The sequence below is a fragment of the Archocentrus centrarchus genome, unplaced genomic scaffold (genome assembly GCF_007364275.1).
Source record: "Archocentrus centrarchus isolate MPI-CPG fArcCen1 unplaced genomic scaffold, fArcCen1 scaffold_32_ctg1, whole genome shotgun sequence".
In the NCBI taxonomy this organism is placed as follows: Eukaryota; Metazoa; Chordata; class Actinopteri; order Cichliformes; family Cichlidae; genus Archocentrus; species Archocentrus centrarchus.
The window spans coordinates 2,065,641-2,082,458 of record NW_022060260.1 but is presented as its reverse complement, the minus strand read 5'-3'; the positions used below and the strand labels follow the sequence as shown (position 1 = coordinate 2,082,458).

At 44.9% G+C, this 16,818-nt stretch overlaps 1 protein-coding gene across 1 annotated transcript; it reads right to left on the bottom strand.

Moving 5' to 3' along the window:
* Positions 1-1,135: 1,135 nt before the first annotated feature.
* Positions 1,136-8,228, bottom strand: LOC115776469 (E3 ubiquitin-protein ligase MARCH3). The gene is made up of 5 exons (XM_030724184.1): positions 8,125-8,228; positions 6,897-7,087; positions 5,388-5,583; positions 2,608-2,814; positions 1,136-1,560 (listed from the first exon to the last, which is right to left on the bottom strand). The coding sequence occupies exons 2-5, from the start codon at positions 7,079-7,081 to the stop codon at positions 1,402-1,404; spliced, it is 747 nt and encodes a 248-aa protein (XP_030580044.1). The 5' UTR covers positions 7,082-7,087; positions 8,125-8,228; the 3' UTR covers positions 1,136-1,401.
* Positions 8,229-16,818: the final 8,590 nt, after the last annotated feature.

The window sequence follows — 16,818 nt, the reverse complement described above, 5'->3', positions numbered from 1 at the left end:
GTGTCTTTGGTGCTGCCTGCCTGGCTGTATTGTGTCTCTTTGTACTTCTGAAATGTTTGCAGTAATCTGAATTCATTTTTCTGTGTTTGCTTTAGCTTTGTGTCATTTCGGGTTAGTTTAGTGCAGGGAGCCGGTGTCCTGCAGGTTTTAGATGTGTCTCTGCTTCAACACACCTGAGTCAAATACAGAAGTCATGGGCAGGACTCTGGAAAACTTGACTGCATACTGAGGAGGTAATTCCACCACTTGACTCAGGTGTGTTGGATCAAGGATACATCTCAAACCTGCAGCACAACGGCTCTCGAGGCCTGGATGTGAAGATCCCTGGTTTAGTGTCTTTATCTTTATCGTTGCATCAACAACAAGAAGTCATCGATTAGGAACAACGAATGTTGCCATCAGGGTTTAAACTATTTCGATTGCAGAGGAAATCTAACCTGACAGAGCAAATCTTGACTGCAGAGGTCTTTTTCACTTAAACGATGTAAAGGAGTGCCCTCTCCAGCTCAGGGATGAGTTCCTGCCCCAAGTGGAGGAGTTCAAGTATCTCGGGGTCTTGTTCACAAGTGACGGGAGCAGGAGATCGACACACGGATCAGGGCGGCTTCTGCAGTGATGCGGACGTTGCACCGGTCTGTCGTGGTGAAGAGGGAGCTTAGTGTAAAAGAGAAGCTCTCGATTTACCGGTCGATGTATGTTCCTACCCTCACCTATGGTCACGAGCTTTGGGTAGTGACCGAAAGAATAAGATTGCGTATACAAGCGGCAGAAATGAGTTTCCTCTGAAGGGTGGCTGGCCTCTACCTTAGAGATAAGGTGAGGAGTGCAGCCATCTGGGAGGGGCTCAGAGTAGAGCCGCTGCTCCTCCACATTGAAAGGAGCCAGTTGAGGTGGCTCGGGCATCTGATTAGGATGCCTCCTGGCCGCCTCTTGGGTGAGGTGTTCCGGGCATGTCCCACCGGGAGGAGGCCCCGTGGTAGACCCAGGACACGCTGGAGAGATTATATCTCTCAGCTGGCCTGGGAACACCTTGGGGTCCCCCCGGATGAGCTGGAGGAGGTGGCTGGGGAGAGGGAAACCTGCGCTCCTCTGCTTAGGCTCCTGCCCCTGCGACCCAGCCCCGGATAAGCGGAAGAGAATGGATGGATGGATGGGATTGTATTGTCTTTTAATGGTCCAACAAAGCCAGGAAAAGTCTGGGGTGGGTTTCCATCAGTGACAGATTCACTCCTGTGATGCACGTGTTTCTCAAACAGCTTCCACGCTGAGACAGGTGTCTGTTCCACCTTATCTCCTCAGAGCATCTCCAGCTCTCACAGGAACCTTCCAGCCCTGGTCTGAGCTCTGCTGTTGTTGGGGTCAGGAGCTCCATCCTTTGTGCTGTGGTCAGCTGACTTCAGTCTACACCATCGTCTCTTTGTTGATGGCTTTGCTGAGGCAGTTTATGTGCGCCACCTGCTGGTTAGGAGGCGTTTGCGCTGACGAAGGAACCTGCAATCGAACTCTCTGGTCCGTCTTCTTCCAGGTTTTGAACAGATGGATGTGGTAGCGCACAGAAACCTGGCAAACAAAAGCACAGATTTTAGTAGAGCAAAGGTGAAGGTCAAAGGACAGCCGAGCAAACTTCACAATCACATCACACGGACCGAGACGGCTGTTCCATCCTTTGTCTCTAATTCTGTTCATAGTATTCTGATACCGAGGAGCCGTTTGGAAACACGCAGAGAACAGTGGGGGTCTTCACAGCCAAGGATAAAAGCACAGTCACATACGGTATGCATCGTATTGATGCAAAATCACTGTAATCCAATCAATATTTAAATTTTTTTTAAAAATCTGATGGGAGAAACAGGATTTATTCCAACCAATAAAGTCTCTGGAGCTTGAAAAAATAAACACAGACATATCCAACCCAGACCCAGGACCCGCTGGGGAGATTATATCTCTCAGCTGGCCTGGGAACGCCTTGGGGTCCCTCCGGATGGGCTGGAGGAGGTGGCTGGGGAGAGGGAAGCCTGGGCTTCTCTGCTTAGGCTCCTGCCCCCGCGACCCGGCCCCGGATAAGCGGAAGAGAATGGATGGATGGATGGATGGATGGGATGGGATGGGATGGATGGATGGATGGATGGATGGATGGATGGATGGATGGATGGATGGATGGATGGATGGATGGGATGGGATGGGATGGGATGGGATGGGATGGATGGATGGATGGATGGATGGATGGATGGATGGATGGATGGATGGATGGATGGATGGATATCCAACCAATAAACTTTAGTTTCAATTTGGATTTAAATAAAAATTCAGATTTATGTGTAGAAGATGTGCAGAGGAAAATCAGGTACGTCTGTACCTCTGTCTGAAACACACTGTTTGACCTCCTCAGCTTGGTTTGGAGTCCACAGGGATGGCTCGTGTTTGGAGCCGGCCTCAAGGGGCCATTAGAGGAAGTTGAGTGTTTGCTTCATTTTTTAACTCCAGAAGTTTGTGTTTGGTCAGGTGTGCCCATCCAGGACTGAAATCGATCTTCTACATTAAAGTTAGGCATGGTGAGGTAAGTTTAATATGTTCTGCCTGAATGAACAGTACAGAGTCTAAACTTACCACAGTCCAGAACACGTAGATGGTGAAGAGGGCCAGCGTGAGGACCAGGAGCCCCAGGGCCTCCATCCTGTTGGTGTAGTAGAGCTCCATGGCTCCTTGAACGCACAGCCACCCTGACAGGGAGGCGAGCGGAGTGATGAATAGGAAACAGGCTGCATCACCGCACAGTGTCCTCCTCTGCTGCTGCATGGTCGGAGAGCACCACCACTGAAGACGAGGAGGGAGAGCGTACATTAGCATCATGAAGTGTAGTGTGTAGCAGACAGAGACAGAAATGTAGATGTTTCTGCCTCGCAGGTAGTGCTGCACACTGATCAGAAGTAGCAGTACAAAGTATAAGTACAAGTATTACTTGAACTTTAATTTCAAGAATAAAGCTGAAATATGGAGACTAGCATTTAATTATTATTCAAACCTTTTCCATTCATCACAGAAAACATTAAATTTTTAAAGTGGGAAAATGAACCATTTTAATATAAATCTGAGCTCATGTTGAGTTTGATGGCAGCATCACGTCTCTAAAGCTGTTACAGGTTCGTGTTTCCAGCTGTGCAGCATCCCCTCTGCTTTAACATCAGTCCATAAACATCTGGAAGTGAGGCGAGCAGCTGCCGGACTTTGGGAGAGGAATGTTGTCTCGTTCTGTCTGATAGAGGATTCTGTCCGGATGGTCGTAGCTCAGGAGGTAGAGTGGGTCATCTACCAATCGGAAGGTTGGATGTTTGACTCCTGGCTGCTCCAGTCTGCATGCCAAAGTATCCTTGGGCAAGATACTGAACCCCAAGTTGCTCTCCGACACAAGTGTTGGAGTATGAATGTGTGTGAATGTTAGACAGTAAGCACTTAGCTTAGTTAGACACGGAAGTGCTTAGGTGAATGTGAACGTGTCGTATAAGTGCTTTGAGTGCTCAGATAGAGTAGAAAAGTGCTATATAAGAACTAGTCCATAGCAGCTGAGCAGTCCTGGGGCTGCTTTGTCCTGTTTTTGGGTTCCTGATGCTCCAGATGTTCTCAGCTGGTCAAAGGTCTGGACTGCAGGCAGATTCAGCACTTGGACTCTTCTGCTACGAAGCCGTGCTGCTGGAATAGCTGCAGGATGCGGTTTAGCATCATCCTACTGAAATATGAAGGCCTTCCCTGAAGGAGACATCTCTATATGGGACCACATGCTGCTCTAAACCTGGATACACCTGTCAGCACTGATGGAGCCTTTCCAGATGTGCCAGCTGCCCGTTCCTCTGATGCACCCTCAGAGATGCAGGCTTTGGACTGAGCTGAGAGCAGCCGGACGGTCCCTCTGCTCTTTAGTCCATGTTTGGATCCTCTGACCTCAGAACAGTTTCCACTTTGCCTCTGTCCATTTTAAAGAGCTTTGGCTCAGAGAGGACGGCGCTGATTCTGGATCCTGTTCACATGTGGCTGCTTCTTCTTCTTTAACCTGCATGTGTTGATGGCTCGCTGAGCTGTGCTCACTCATTTCTGGATCTGATTTTCTGATTTTAGTATCATGTACTATTGCAGACTTTTGTTGCCCTGACACATGTTGCTGTCATCAAATTCAAAATGAGCTCATATTTTTCCGAAAATAGTAAAATATCTCAGTTTAAACCTTTGATGTGTGTTCTGTGTTCTTTGGTGAATAAAATATGGGATTTGAAAATCATCGAATTCTATTTTTAAGTACATTTTACACCGTACCCCGACTTTTTTGGAATTGGGTTATAATAATTATTTCATGGTTTTTACCTTGAGGTGACTGTTGTGATTTGGTGCTATATAAATCAAATAGAATTAATAGAGAAAAGGTTGAAATATAAACAAAGTCAAAATAATATTTAGCAAGTTGAATGTTTACAAATAAAGTTTAAATATTATTTTGGGACAAAAGTTGTTCTTGCAAGTCAAACTGTTAATGTGGCCCGTGGACAAAGTAAAACAGGAAGTTCATCCTGGATTTACTGAGTGAAACTGGTGAAATGAATGTGAATAAATGATCTTATTTAGTCACAGCATCATGATACTGAACAGTTTGTAGCTGATTAGTTCAGTTTTTAACAGTAGTTTAGTGGAACTGAATCTAACCAAACTAAATGGATTAGTGCTTGATGAGATAAGCAACACCCTCACCGATCTCCTCGCTTCTGTGCATGCGTTTTATTGGCTGACAGCACGGTTATGCTGTTCAGTGTGTGGCTTAACTTGGCAGAGCACATGGTGCTTACTCAGCAGATTACCAGCCATGAATGCCCCTACAAAGAGCAGGGACATGAAGAGGCCACTCTCCCGTTCTGCCCTCTGCAGAGCAGCATGGGAAGGAAACACCATCTAATCTGGCTCTCAGGCTAAGTGGTTTTAAGCGGTCCAGCTAACAGCAGCAGGTTCTAAAACGTGAAGCCAACAAACTCCTCCCACTGAGTCTGATATGGGCTGCCATTCAGGACGAAGAGTCAGCCTTCACTGACTGCTCTGAAGGGTTTATTTTACTTCTCTTAGGGCCTCATTCAGCTTTCCTCAGCCCGGCTTTCATTCAGTCCATCTCATCTCACAAAGATGCTTCTCTCAAGGCTGAGCACGAGAAAAGGAGAGAACACTAACTAAAGCTGGTTCAACAACTTTAGAAATATAGTTTCATATTTAGCTCATGAAGGCACTTAGTTTTATTCATCCAGGTTTCGAGACATTAGATAAGTGCATGAGTGGATGTAGAAGCCTCCAAATCATAGACCGTTAATGTCAGAGTCCGAATGAAGATCTGAGCAGCAGGGTGTTGATGGGCCTACCTCAGTCAGAGGCTTTGGCAGATGCTCCAGCACAAACTGGTGATGGCAGAGCTCGCAGTGGCCACTGTTGGAGGCAGTAAGCCACTGCTCCAGGCAGCCCCGGGGCACCATGGCCAGGCTGCCAGAGCACTCGCAGGGGGAGAGCAGCTCCCCAGAGGCTCGGTCTTCATGGCAGATCCTGCAGAACTGCTCCTCACTGGACAAAGTGGCACACAAAGACACAACAGTCAGTCTGCGGTGAACATTTTCCACTATTGCAATGAGTTTTCTACTTGAACATCCAGAAGAACTTTGCATAAACAGCATGAAGGAATGGATTGATCCAGCCTTGTGTTAGCAGCTGCGGCCGCTGTGGATGTCAGCTTGCTGATAGTTTCTTGACAGACTTGGAGCCCCTAAGTACCAATTCAACTCAATTTTATTTATATAGCACCAAATCACAACAAACAGTCGCCTCAAGGCGCTTTGTGTTGTAGGTAAAGACAATAATACAAAGAAAACCCAACAGTAAGCATCATTCAGAAACCGCAACCTCTCTGACTACAATTACTAACCATGTCCATCCCTTTATGTCCACAGTGCACTCATCTCCTAATGGCTGCTTGTATCTGGATGATGCACCCTGTCACAAAGCTCATACCTTCTCAGACTGAACTCAAATAACATCCACCATCACAAGATCTCAGTCCAACACAGCATCCAACATATCAGCAAGGTGCACCCAAGTGGCAACATGAGGGCTTAAATTTATAGTTCCAGAAACTGCAGTTCCTCTGCAGTCCAGCAGAGGCAGCAGTGAGTCAGTCCCCATAGACTCCCATGTTAAAACGTTCCAGCAGAAATAAACATGTTTACAGCTGATACAGAAACTGCTTTGGTCTCTGTGGATAATTTCCTCCTTCATAACAGCTGTACGGGGGGAGGATGTTTCTATAACTCACCTGTTTAAACTGAATTGAGGCTTAAAGTTTGCATTATTTGGGGCGTGGCCTCTCTGACTGACAGGTGGATGATGACACAGGTGGCTGTAGCTGCTAGCTGTCTACTAGGCTTCACCTCAGCTAACTGGAGTCCCTGAACTGAACCTCTGGACCGTGTTTGTGCTGTTGGAGCCTTTTGGAGCATTTTTAATGACAATATTATGGCTGCTGTGGCTTCATTGGACTAACAGAAGTCCAAGAAGGCGGAGCTCCAGTTTGCTGAGTGAGATTCTGGGATGTTATTTGGATGTCACTGAACACTGATTAGCAGCAATCTGATTACAGTCTGTGGATGCAGCTTCCTAAAGCTGAACTTACCCTCTCTTAACAACACATTTAAGTTGGGTTGTTAGATCCATTTGGGCTGTAATTTAGTGTCCAGGAAAAGCTGACTTCATGTTTCCAACACTGAAGTACGTAAAGGTGAACCTCCATCCAAAACCTCACAATAAGCTGTTTATGTCACAGAGGTGCTGAACTTTCAGCCTCGTGCTGTCAAAGCCGTTTATGTCCTGCTCGTTCTGTTTACCTGTCGCTGAAGGCCACACACTCCCCAGCGGGTGTGTCTGTGTGATAGCACATTACTTCCTGGTTGCTGCTGGTGAGTTCTTCCTCCAGCACACGCTCAGAGATGAACTTGACCTCCCCCACAGGACTGGACACCAACGGGCCCACAGGATCCTCCACAGTCATATCTACAATATGAGGGGCCATTCACATCTGTTAGCGCGCGCACACACACACACACACACACACACACACACAAACACACACACACACACACACACACACACACACACACACACACACACACACACACACGTCATTAAAATTCAGTCGAAACTGATCTGTTTCTTCATGAATTTTGGTTAAAGACGATCATTTGGGAACGCGGATTTCTCACTGATGTCATCACTACACCGAAGTTAAAAATGTAAAACATCTGAAATCAAAACACACAAATGGAGCTGCTGTCCATAAAAACTGATGATTTTTTTTAAAAATACATGGATGATACAAAGACTATCCTGACAAATTAATACACTGGGAGCCGTGTATGAATGGAAGCTGTAAAATATGAAATCATCCATCAGATTTTTGACTGTTGGCACTCCATGAACTGCAGTCATCTTTGGAACTACCAGCTGAAATCAAATCACAGACAGAACCATTCAGAGTGACGGTTTGGCTGCAAGCAAATCAGAGCAGGAGCTCTGATTATTAAAATAAATAAATTCTAGTTTTTATTGTTGTTATTTTGATTTCCAAGAAAAGACTGTAAACAGACAATGGTGACTGAAGCCTGTCTGCTCCATTTCACAGCTTCTCCTAGCAACACCAGCAACATCAGTCCTCTTTTGCTTTGTCATATTTACAGCTGTGCACAGCTGAGAGGTAAAAAAAACTCTCACAGACGGTGGAGCGCGCAGACAGTGCTTCAGTATTTCTGCTTGTGTAAGTTATCTTGTTTTACTGTGTTTTACTGAGCTGAGCTTTATTTTCTTTGTTATTTTCTGTCATTGTTTTGGATGCTGTGACAGGAATTTTTGCCATAAAGAAAGCATCCTATCATCTTTGTTCGTTTAAGCAGCAGCTTTCAGTCTAAGATATTCTTATTTTTCAGGTGAGGTTCAGGTGAGCCCATAGCTCACTTTGATCGCAGTAACAGCAGCGTATGAACACGATGCTGACCTGGTCACACACAGAGCAGATTTAATGCAGTTCATGCAAAGCAACAAGTCCAACAGCAGTCTTACCTCCAGCCACAAACAGTCTGAGCTGACGTGAGGAGCCGACGCAGCGCCGTGTTGATCGGAGAGAGTCCGTGAGGAGGCTGCTCTTCCTAAAGCCGGCCCGCAGATTAGAGAGGCTGAGGACGCTGGTGAGAACGCTGAGGGATTAGATAAAGAGGAAAGTAAGGGCCGGGCCAGGCAAATGGAAATCACATCAGACTGAGTTACAGCACCTCGCCGTACCCCCCCTAATCCTGTTAGGAGGCTTCCAGGCAGGCAGCAGAGCGAGACTGGCTCCCAGCTCCAGGCTGGAGGAGGACGGGATGGTGTTTGTCTGTGGAGGCGATACAGCTTCATTCTGATTCATGCACCAGGAACCGCTCAGCATCCTCCACTGCTGACCCGTCTAAGATTAGGTTAGGTGCTGGAGAGAATTCAGTGAATCAGTGTAACCTTTATTTTTATTTCAATTCAATTTTATTCATATAACATCAAATCACAACAACAGCCACCTCAAGGTGTTAAATTTAACCAGGTAAGAACTCCTTCTTAGCTTCAGAGGCTGCTGGGGAAATCCAAAGCCTCTTGAGGATCCTGAGGTGGGTCTAAAAATAATAAAGTTAATTAAAACAGCAGCACACAAAATGTTTCAACACACCCGCTGACAAAACGCTGCCCTCTGGTAGTGAAAGCTAAATTCTGCAGAGGGTATTTACAAAAGTACCTTTAATCATTATTTGCACCTTATGCTTCATTTATGGGGTGTTTGTTTTGTGATCTCACCAGCTTCCTGTTTCCTGTTTCACTCATTTTAAACTGCACAGCTCCTCCTACTGCTACAGCCACGCTGTTACTGCAACCATGTCTGATCAACTTGTGATCTTGTTGCCTTTAAAATTGTTGTTTCAAGCATGAGAATCAGGTCAGCGACCACTCACAGTCAGGAACTTCTTCAAAGCTGCTTTACTGCATTGAGACGGAGTCAGTCAAGTTAGCAGTTACATGCAGTATGTGATAATCCAGCAATTAACTGGTAAATCAGCAAAATCGCAAATCTGTTGCTATCTGCATTCATAGAATGTAACTCCTTACATTCAGAGTCCAGCCAGAGCCTGACAGATCTGAAACAGAAATTCCTCCACAAATGGTGATGCTGTCGCTGCAGGACAGCAAATCACTGCAAGAAGAAAGGCGCTCGCTAAGCTCGCTTTTTCACAGGAACCAGAACACAGCCAGCTGAGTTGGGTCCCCTACTGCAAAGAGAAGCATCCCAGACAAGATTAATTGCAGTGTTTTGGCATTGTAGATTGCTTTATTGTCACTGAATGTTCAGCAAAATTTCCATTGCAGCTTCCGTTAAAAAAAGACATATATACACTATACATAAACAGAAACAATAGTAAACAATACAAAATACGTTAGAATAAAATAAGATGTGCAGAATAGTTGCAGGAAGGAAGTAATTTCCAGCCTCCCCTTATTAAGTGGGAGGGATTATGTGTGCAACTGCAGAGGGGAGTAGGTGTGTGGCAGCGGGGGGGAGGGGGTGTGTGAGTGTGAGTGCAGTGTGTGGCTGTAGTGGGGGTGTGAGTGTTGCTGGTGGGGTGTCTGCATTTATGAATTATTTGCAAACCATCACCAGTCTGAGAGTCCAAGCTGGAATGTGATAGTTTGGAGACAGACAGGTGACACAGACAGGTGAGCTGCGCAGTCACCTTGTGATCAAAAATGGATCTAGAGCAGGGGTGGGCAATTCCAGGCCTCGAGGGCCCCTGTCCTGCAGGTTTTAGACGTGTCCCTGATCCAACACACCTGAATCAAATGGCTGAATTACCTCCTCAGTATGCAGTCAAGTTCTCCAGAGTCCTGCTAATGACTTCTATATTTGACTCAGGTGTGTTGAAGCAGAGACACATCTAAAACCTGCAGGACACCGGCCCTCGAGGCCTGGAGTTGCCCACCCCTGATCTAGAGGCTCAACTTCTGGGTGATCAGGTGGTCACTGCAACTACTGGCAACCACTGGCAACCACTGGTTTTTCATAGCTGCAAGGAGGTTGTTGTCTTGTCTTTAATGCCATGTGATGGATCCACTGGGCAAGAGAGAGTTCCTGAGTTGTTTTTAACTTTAATTTCTGTTATTATAATTGCAGAAGTGTCTTATTGTGTGAGTTATTGTCCTCATTTTCCTGTTCTATTAGATGTGTTTGAACATCTAATCTGTGTGTTTGGACTTTTCTGTTCCTCAGTGGGGTTAGAGCCTGTGTGCACATTAAGATCATGATTCAGTGTCAAATAATTTCTTATTTTGAAAATCAGCAGTTAGGAGATTTTTGATGGCTAACTTTTATTTAATAGCCTAACACTTGTCATGCAAAGTAAGGCTATATGTGCTTTCTAATGACTAATGAAGAGCCAACAGGCTGCCAATGTACATGCAAGTCAGCAACAAGCCAGTGCTTAACACGAAACCTGAAACTAAATTGTGACTGAACTGATTTCAGTCTTCTTGCCTACAACCCTGTGAGGTCTGAGTACTGCAAACCCTAATCCTGTGCTATCACAGTATTCTTGTGCTCAAGGTCACGGCAATCACGGGACCGTTAAAAAGCCTTCTTAACCATCTTTAAACTCTTTACTAACAGAGTCCTTTTGTCTTTGGTGACTGCCTGCAGCGGGTACTCTCTGCAGTTTCTGGGCCTTTACCTTCACCTTGGAAGTTTGTTAGATGATCAGATCTGCAATCATGAGAGGAAAAAAAGACGTGGAGGAAGGTTCAGAGGGATGATACAAGGAGAACAGCAGCAGCATGAATGGCAAAGCATTCTGCTCATTTCCAGGTTGGTGTTCTCTCACTCTTACACTGAGCTCAGTTCAAGCTCTTTTAGCTCTTCTCCCTTTAAGACAACTTTCTTCTGATTAGCTGCCCCTCAGGAATGGAAGGTTTAAACAGCAGGTAGGTGGGGCGTCTGTGGGCCTGAGATGACCATATAAGGATATCCTCTCCCGATCCACGAGTAGAAAAAGTTGTGGTAAACGAAGCATTTAGCTCACAGGGATTACTGCACATACACTGAGCTCATTATCAGAAACTTGGGTCATACTAATCTGAACATCCAGCACTAGAACAGGAGATATTGGACAGGAAGTAAGGAAGAGCAGCCACTTTCATCCTGGTGACGAGGGTGTACAGGTAAAACATGAACTCAGATGTGAGCTAACATCCAGACAGCCTCCTGCGGCGCTTTTGTCTGCTATCGATCCAGACGGAGGCACCGAGGCTGGATTAACGTCTTTGAGGACGATCAATAGACTGGAGAGTGGCCCCTCGGTCCTGACCTGAGCAGGATTAGAGGGGGGGCCACAGTCCCATTTAACACAATGCACACGAAGGTTCACAAATAGACCCAGCCAGACACAACACGAGCCGAGCCAGACCTGCAGCCAGGACAGGACGTGGCTCTCCCCTGTATGTTTTAATGTCTGCTGTCAGAGGAATTATCCACCCTCTCGTGTGCTCATGAAGGAATTCCCCATGATGTGTGTTCCCTCTGGGCTTTGTTAGGAGCAGCCTGGGAATGAATAAAGGACAGGATTAAAGGGAAAGAAGGGAGAAAGAGAGGCCAGTCAAAGAAAGTCCTCCCGCCTCTCTCCCTCTGCTTTGAAGTTATTTTTCAGCAGGACTTTTATCTGAGCTGCGTGGACTATAAATATGAATGGAAGGCTCTCCCTCCATCTGCTCCACACGGACATGCTGGATAGTGTACATCACTGTTTTCATTTCAGACTTACACATTAAGCTTTAATCCAGGGTTTGGAAACCTTTACCATCAAAATGTGAGCCTCCTAATGAAGGTGGCACAGCCTGTTGGGAGCCACGAAAGCTCCCTAACAGCTCTAACTAATTCAGATCTTTGCCACAGGTGACTGCTCTGCAGTGGGCTCCATATGATTACTTAAGTCCTGACTTTGTATTTTACAGTAACACCATGTTTTTGTTGCATTTATGAACTTATAACAACGAAAACGTTTTACGTTTTAAAATTGTTTTTATTACCAACAAAACGAAACCATTCTGAAGTTAAAAAAAAGCTCTGACAGCATATTTAGATTATCTTTGAAACTCTGCCGTCACCTCTACTCCAACCTTTGAACAAATGAAAGTAAAAGTAAATTAATAATAATAAATAAGTGGCTCAGAGGGTGAGCAGGTGACCATATATGCTGCATGGCGGTGTGGGCAGCACAGGTTCGAGTCCTGACCAGGATATTAATAGTTTGGGATTTTACATTATCGTTATAGTTAGTTTTTACTTTTTTTTTCTTTAATTCAGTTAGTTTTAATTAGTTTTCAGAGCGGTTTTGCTTGTTTTTATTTTTGGTTTATTGCTTAGTTTTAGTTTAGTTTTGTTACTTTCACTATTAGTTTTAGTTTTTCATACTTTGTCAGGTGCAAGATTCAAATTACAAGAGTAACTCTTGTGTAATAAAAACTCAACAAAAGATACCATAAAGAAATATATTCAACCAACTGTTCACAGACAGCAGCACTACAGGCTAAATGTGTGTAACATTAAGGACACACATGAACATCAACAGGGAGAAACACAGAAAAACATGAACTCCCAAACTCAATAAATTCTACAATAAACTACAATAAAGTTCAGCGTCAGTGCAGCAGATTAACAACAGCTTCTGTTTGGTTAGATGCTCCATTTCTGCTTGTGTAGCTGGATTGTGTGCTCATTACCTTATGGTTGTGTGCTGGTGTTTTATATGCGGTGCAGGCTGGGACTTCTTTTGGTCCTGGCTCAGTTTTTTGGCTGCAAACATATTTGTTCCTGTTTTTCCACTTTCTTCATTCCCTCGCGTCCATCCCGACAGTTTCAGCAGCTCCCTCCAGGAATTTGCTGACATTTGTGAGTCCTTGTATTGATTGTTCCTGATTGTTATTCTCTCACTGATAAAGTGGCCGGAAACGCACAAGGACGGAACAGGTTCATCACAACGTTGCAGCTGAGTGGACCCGACGAGTAGTCACATTTCTCCGGCGGTGAACCCCAGATCACGTCGGTTCAGAGCGGTTTCCGTAGCTGCCTTGTCTCAGTCTCAGGTGGACTTTGACGTTGCTGATTTTTCCTCACTGAGACGTGTTCCATACATTTTTCATCATTCACAACAAGACACGCTTCTATCTGTATTATCGGACTCAGAGAAACTCCATACGGGACTCTGCCACTTTCTCGGCAGACCGCTGCCATTACTTTGAGGACCGGTGTTGTGCCAAAAAGTGATCGTCTGCCAGAAAGTGATTTTTGATGTTTCTGTGTGCTTTTATGTGTAATGTATTTGCTCATATTGGTGAATAGAGTGTAGTCAGTAAGATTTATGAAAGGCTTAGATATAAAATGAAGAAATGACCTGTTATTCAAGTATGTTTATGACTCTGCATTATTGCACGTACATTATAATAAATCCAGTCCTCTTTGGTCACTTAAAATATCTTTATAGAGTGTAATGTCATATTTGTTCTGATTTCTGCTGCCCTCTTGGCCAGATTTCTCTTTAAAATCTGGCCAATCGCAGTTTTTACCCTGATAAATAAAGAATATATAAAAGTCACTGCCAAAAACTGATTGCAGCTTCTACCTTGTGACAGAAATGTTGTTCCTTACTCAAAATGACTTGATATCATTCACGAGAAATTTGTTTGACATATTTTTCACAGATTATAGGTCAGCAAGTCATTTACAACAGTTTAAATATGGACAATCACTTTCTGGCAATCACTTTTTGCACAACACCGGCTCGGTGAGCGCAGCACGCACACACGCACACACACACACACACACACACACACACACGCACCTGCCCGACGGCGCTCCCAGCTTCAACTCGGAGAGCGGAAAATGATCAGTCCATGAGGTTTTTAAATCAAATGACAAACAAGGAAAGGAAGGTCATTTTATCTATGAGTTGTTATTTCGTTCGTTTTCATTAACTATAATAACTATAATAACCCTGTTGACCTGTCGCCAGTGGCGGATCTAGGATTTTTCTGAGTAAGGGGCCATCAAGGGGGCCACAGTATTCATAGAGGGGCCAAGTATTTGTGGTAGCTGTGGTGATATATACGGACCAATAAAAATGAAAGCCATCACATTAAAGTTATGGTAAATCTTATCACCATGAGATGTAAGAATTCAGTAAACTTAGGTGCCATTTCACTAAATAACAATATCAGACATTTCATACATTACAGCATTAACTGTTGTTGCTCTCCCTAAATGATTTCTGACCTGATGAAAAGGGGCTGGAGGTGCCCTGCTCCTGACCAGCCTCTGGTCTGCTGTGTCCTGCTGCTCTCTCCCTCCTCTCACCCTGCTCATTTTCAGCTGCAGACTCACACTCTGCTCAAAAACTGCTGAATTCCCACCTGAGACTGACCCTTTCTTTTCATATTCTTCTCTATCACTGCCAAACATTATAGTTCATGTCAACACACAAATGCAAATTACAAACAAGTACATGAATTAGCGAAATGCTAACGTTCATGTCCAAACACAAGCAGGGTCCCGGTTAACATTATTCTTAACTAACTTTGCTTCTTAAATTAATGTCTGTCAGACTTACGCTGTGTGACAGCTGTAAGTAAAAAGGGATTTATGACTTAATCATTATCAACAAACTCCTCAAAATGTAGACTGGCATCGGTTGTCGGTTAAAAAGCTTTCTCCACAAGATCATTCAAATCTTCTTTTTCTTCTGTAAGCTTTATTGACGCTGAGCATTCCGTTTTGGCTCATTAGTGCTACTGGTGTTTCGGCATGGAATTGCTTCCACCTATAATGTGATCCTTGCTCTCGGACGAAGGACAGATGAGTGACAGGACAGGGGCACTTCAGGGGGCCAATCAGATTTCAGATGGGGCCAATGCCCCTGTGGCCCCGCCCCTAGAACCGCTCCTGCCTGTTGCCATTTACCACGTGTCTTCTTCCATCTCTCTCCACTGCAAAAAACTATCAAATAAAGATGTAAAAGGCCAAAAACTAAAACACAGCAGCCTGCTAACTTTGAAACAGGGGAAAGTAAAAGAAAAAATCATCTCAGTTTTGACTAACGTCAGTGTGAGGCAGTCCTCTTCTTTGTTCTTCAGCTACAAACAGTAACCAGCCCTCAGACTTTGGTGATCCAGCCAAGGCATGTGACACAACTGATCATAAAATCTTAAAGCAAGTTAGATGGTTTCAAGATTATCTATCAGGTCTCAGTGTGTGAACGTGGGAGGATTCACTTCTAGCTTAATGTAACAAAAGGAGTGCCCCAGGGCTCTGTCCTTGGCCCACTGTTATTCATTTTATATATTAACAATCATGGTCATAATATCACTACAGCAAGCTTTCATTGTTATTTTTATTTTGTTTCATTGTTATGGTGATGTACTCATTTGCACCTACTCTGTCAGCTTCAGTCAGCTTTCAGTGCAGTACAGCATAACCAGAATCAGAATCAGAATCAGAAGGTTTTTATTGCCATATGGGTGAACAGGTTCACAGCATTAGGAAATTGCTGCGGTACTTCGTGCTTACAGAAAGAAACAAATAAGTATAAAAACTATAAGACAATATACAAGTATACAAATTGCAAATATACAGAGATATTAGAGCTATAACTATAGCACAATATTACAAAATTACAAAATATACAGTGCAGAGACTAATTAAAAGATAGAAGAATGTAGACTATATTCCACTAATATGTACATCAGTGCAGTCAGACAGGTGCATAGACATAGGGTCATCAGCGTTTGTGGAGGGTGGTGGTAACAGTCTTAGGGTTATTGTTCATGAGTCCAACAGCAGAGGGGAAGAAACTGTTCTTATGGCGGGAGGTTCTGGTCCGAATGGACCGTAGCCTCCTGCCTGAGGGGAGAGGGTCAAAAAGTCTGTGCCCAGGGTGAGAGTGGTCGGCTGTGATCCGACCTGCACGCCCCAGTGTCCTGGAGGTGTACAGGTCCTGGAGAGATGGGAGGTTACAGCCAATCACCTTCTCAGCAGAGTGCACAACGCGCTGTAGTCTCTGTTTGTCCCTAGTGGTGGCTCCAGCGTACCACACAGTGATGGAGGAGGTAAGGATGGACTCAATGATGGCAGTATAGAACTGCACCATGGTCCTTGCTGGCAAGTTGAATTTCTTCAACTGCCGCAGGAAGTACATCCTCTGCTGGGCCTTTTTGATGACAGAGGTGATGGTGGGCTCCCACTTGAGGTCCTGGGTGATGGTAGTTCCCAGGAAGCGAGAAGAGTCCACTGTGGTGATGGGGGTGTCAGTCAGGATGATGGAGGGTAGAGGGGCTGTGTGCTTCCTAAAGTCCACTATAATCTCCACTGTCTTCTGGGCGTTCAGTACCAGGTTATTGTGGCTGCACCAGGACGCCAGACGTTTGACCTCCATCCTGTAGGCCGACTCGTCCCCGTCTGAGATGAGTCCGATGAGAGTCATGTCGTCTGCAAACTTAATAAGCTTGACAGACTGGTGGTCAGAGGTGCAGCAGTTGGTATACAGGGAGAAGAGCAGAGGAGAGAGGACACAGCCCTGAGGAGTGCTAGTGCTAACCTGCGCAATCTCAAATTTGCTGACAAAACTAAACTGATGTCAATTCCAAAATCGAAACCACTGAAGCTTTCATGAATTACTGTGTGTGTGTGTGTGTGTGTGT

Bases quoted from the DNA above. Each gene is read 5' to 3' on its own strand.
- LOC115776469 (XM_030724184.1), bottom strand. From the start codon at position 7,081: ATGGCCCCTCATATTGTAGATATGACTGTGGAGGATCCTGTGGGCCCG. The intron at 5,584-6,896 runs GTAAACAGAACG...CACTTTGTCCAG, and splicing joins TGTGTGGCCTTCAGCGACAG to TGAGGAGCAGTTCTGCAGGA. The intron at 1,561-2,607 runs GTAAGTTTAGAC...TTTGTTTGCCAG, and splicing joins TCTACGTGTTCTGGACTGTG to GTTTCTGTGCGCTACCACAT.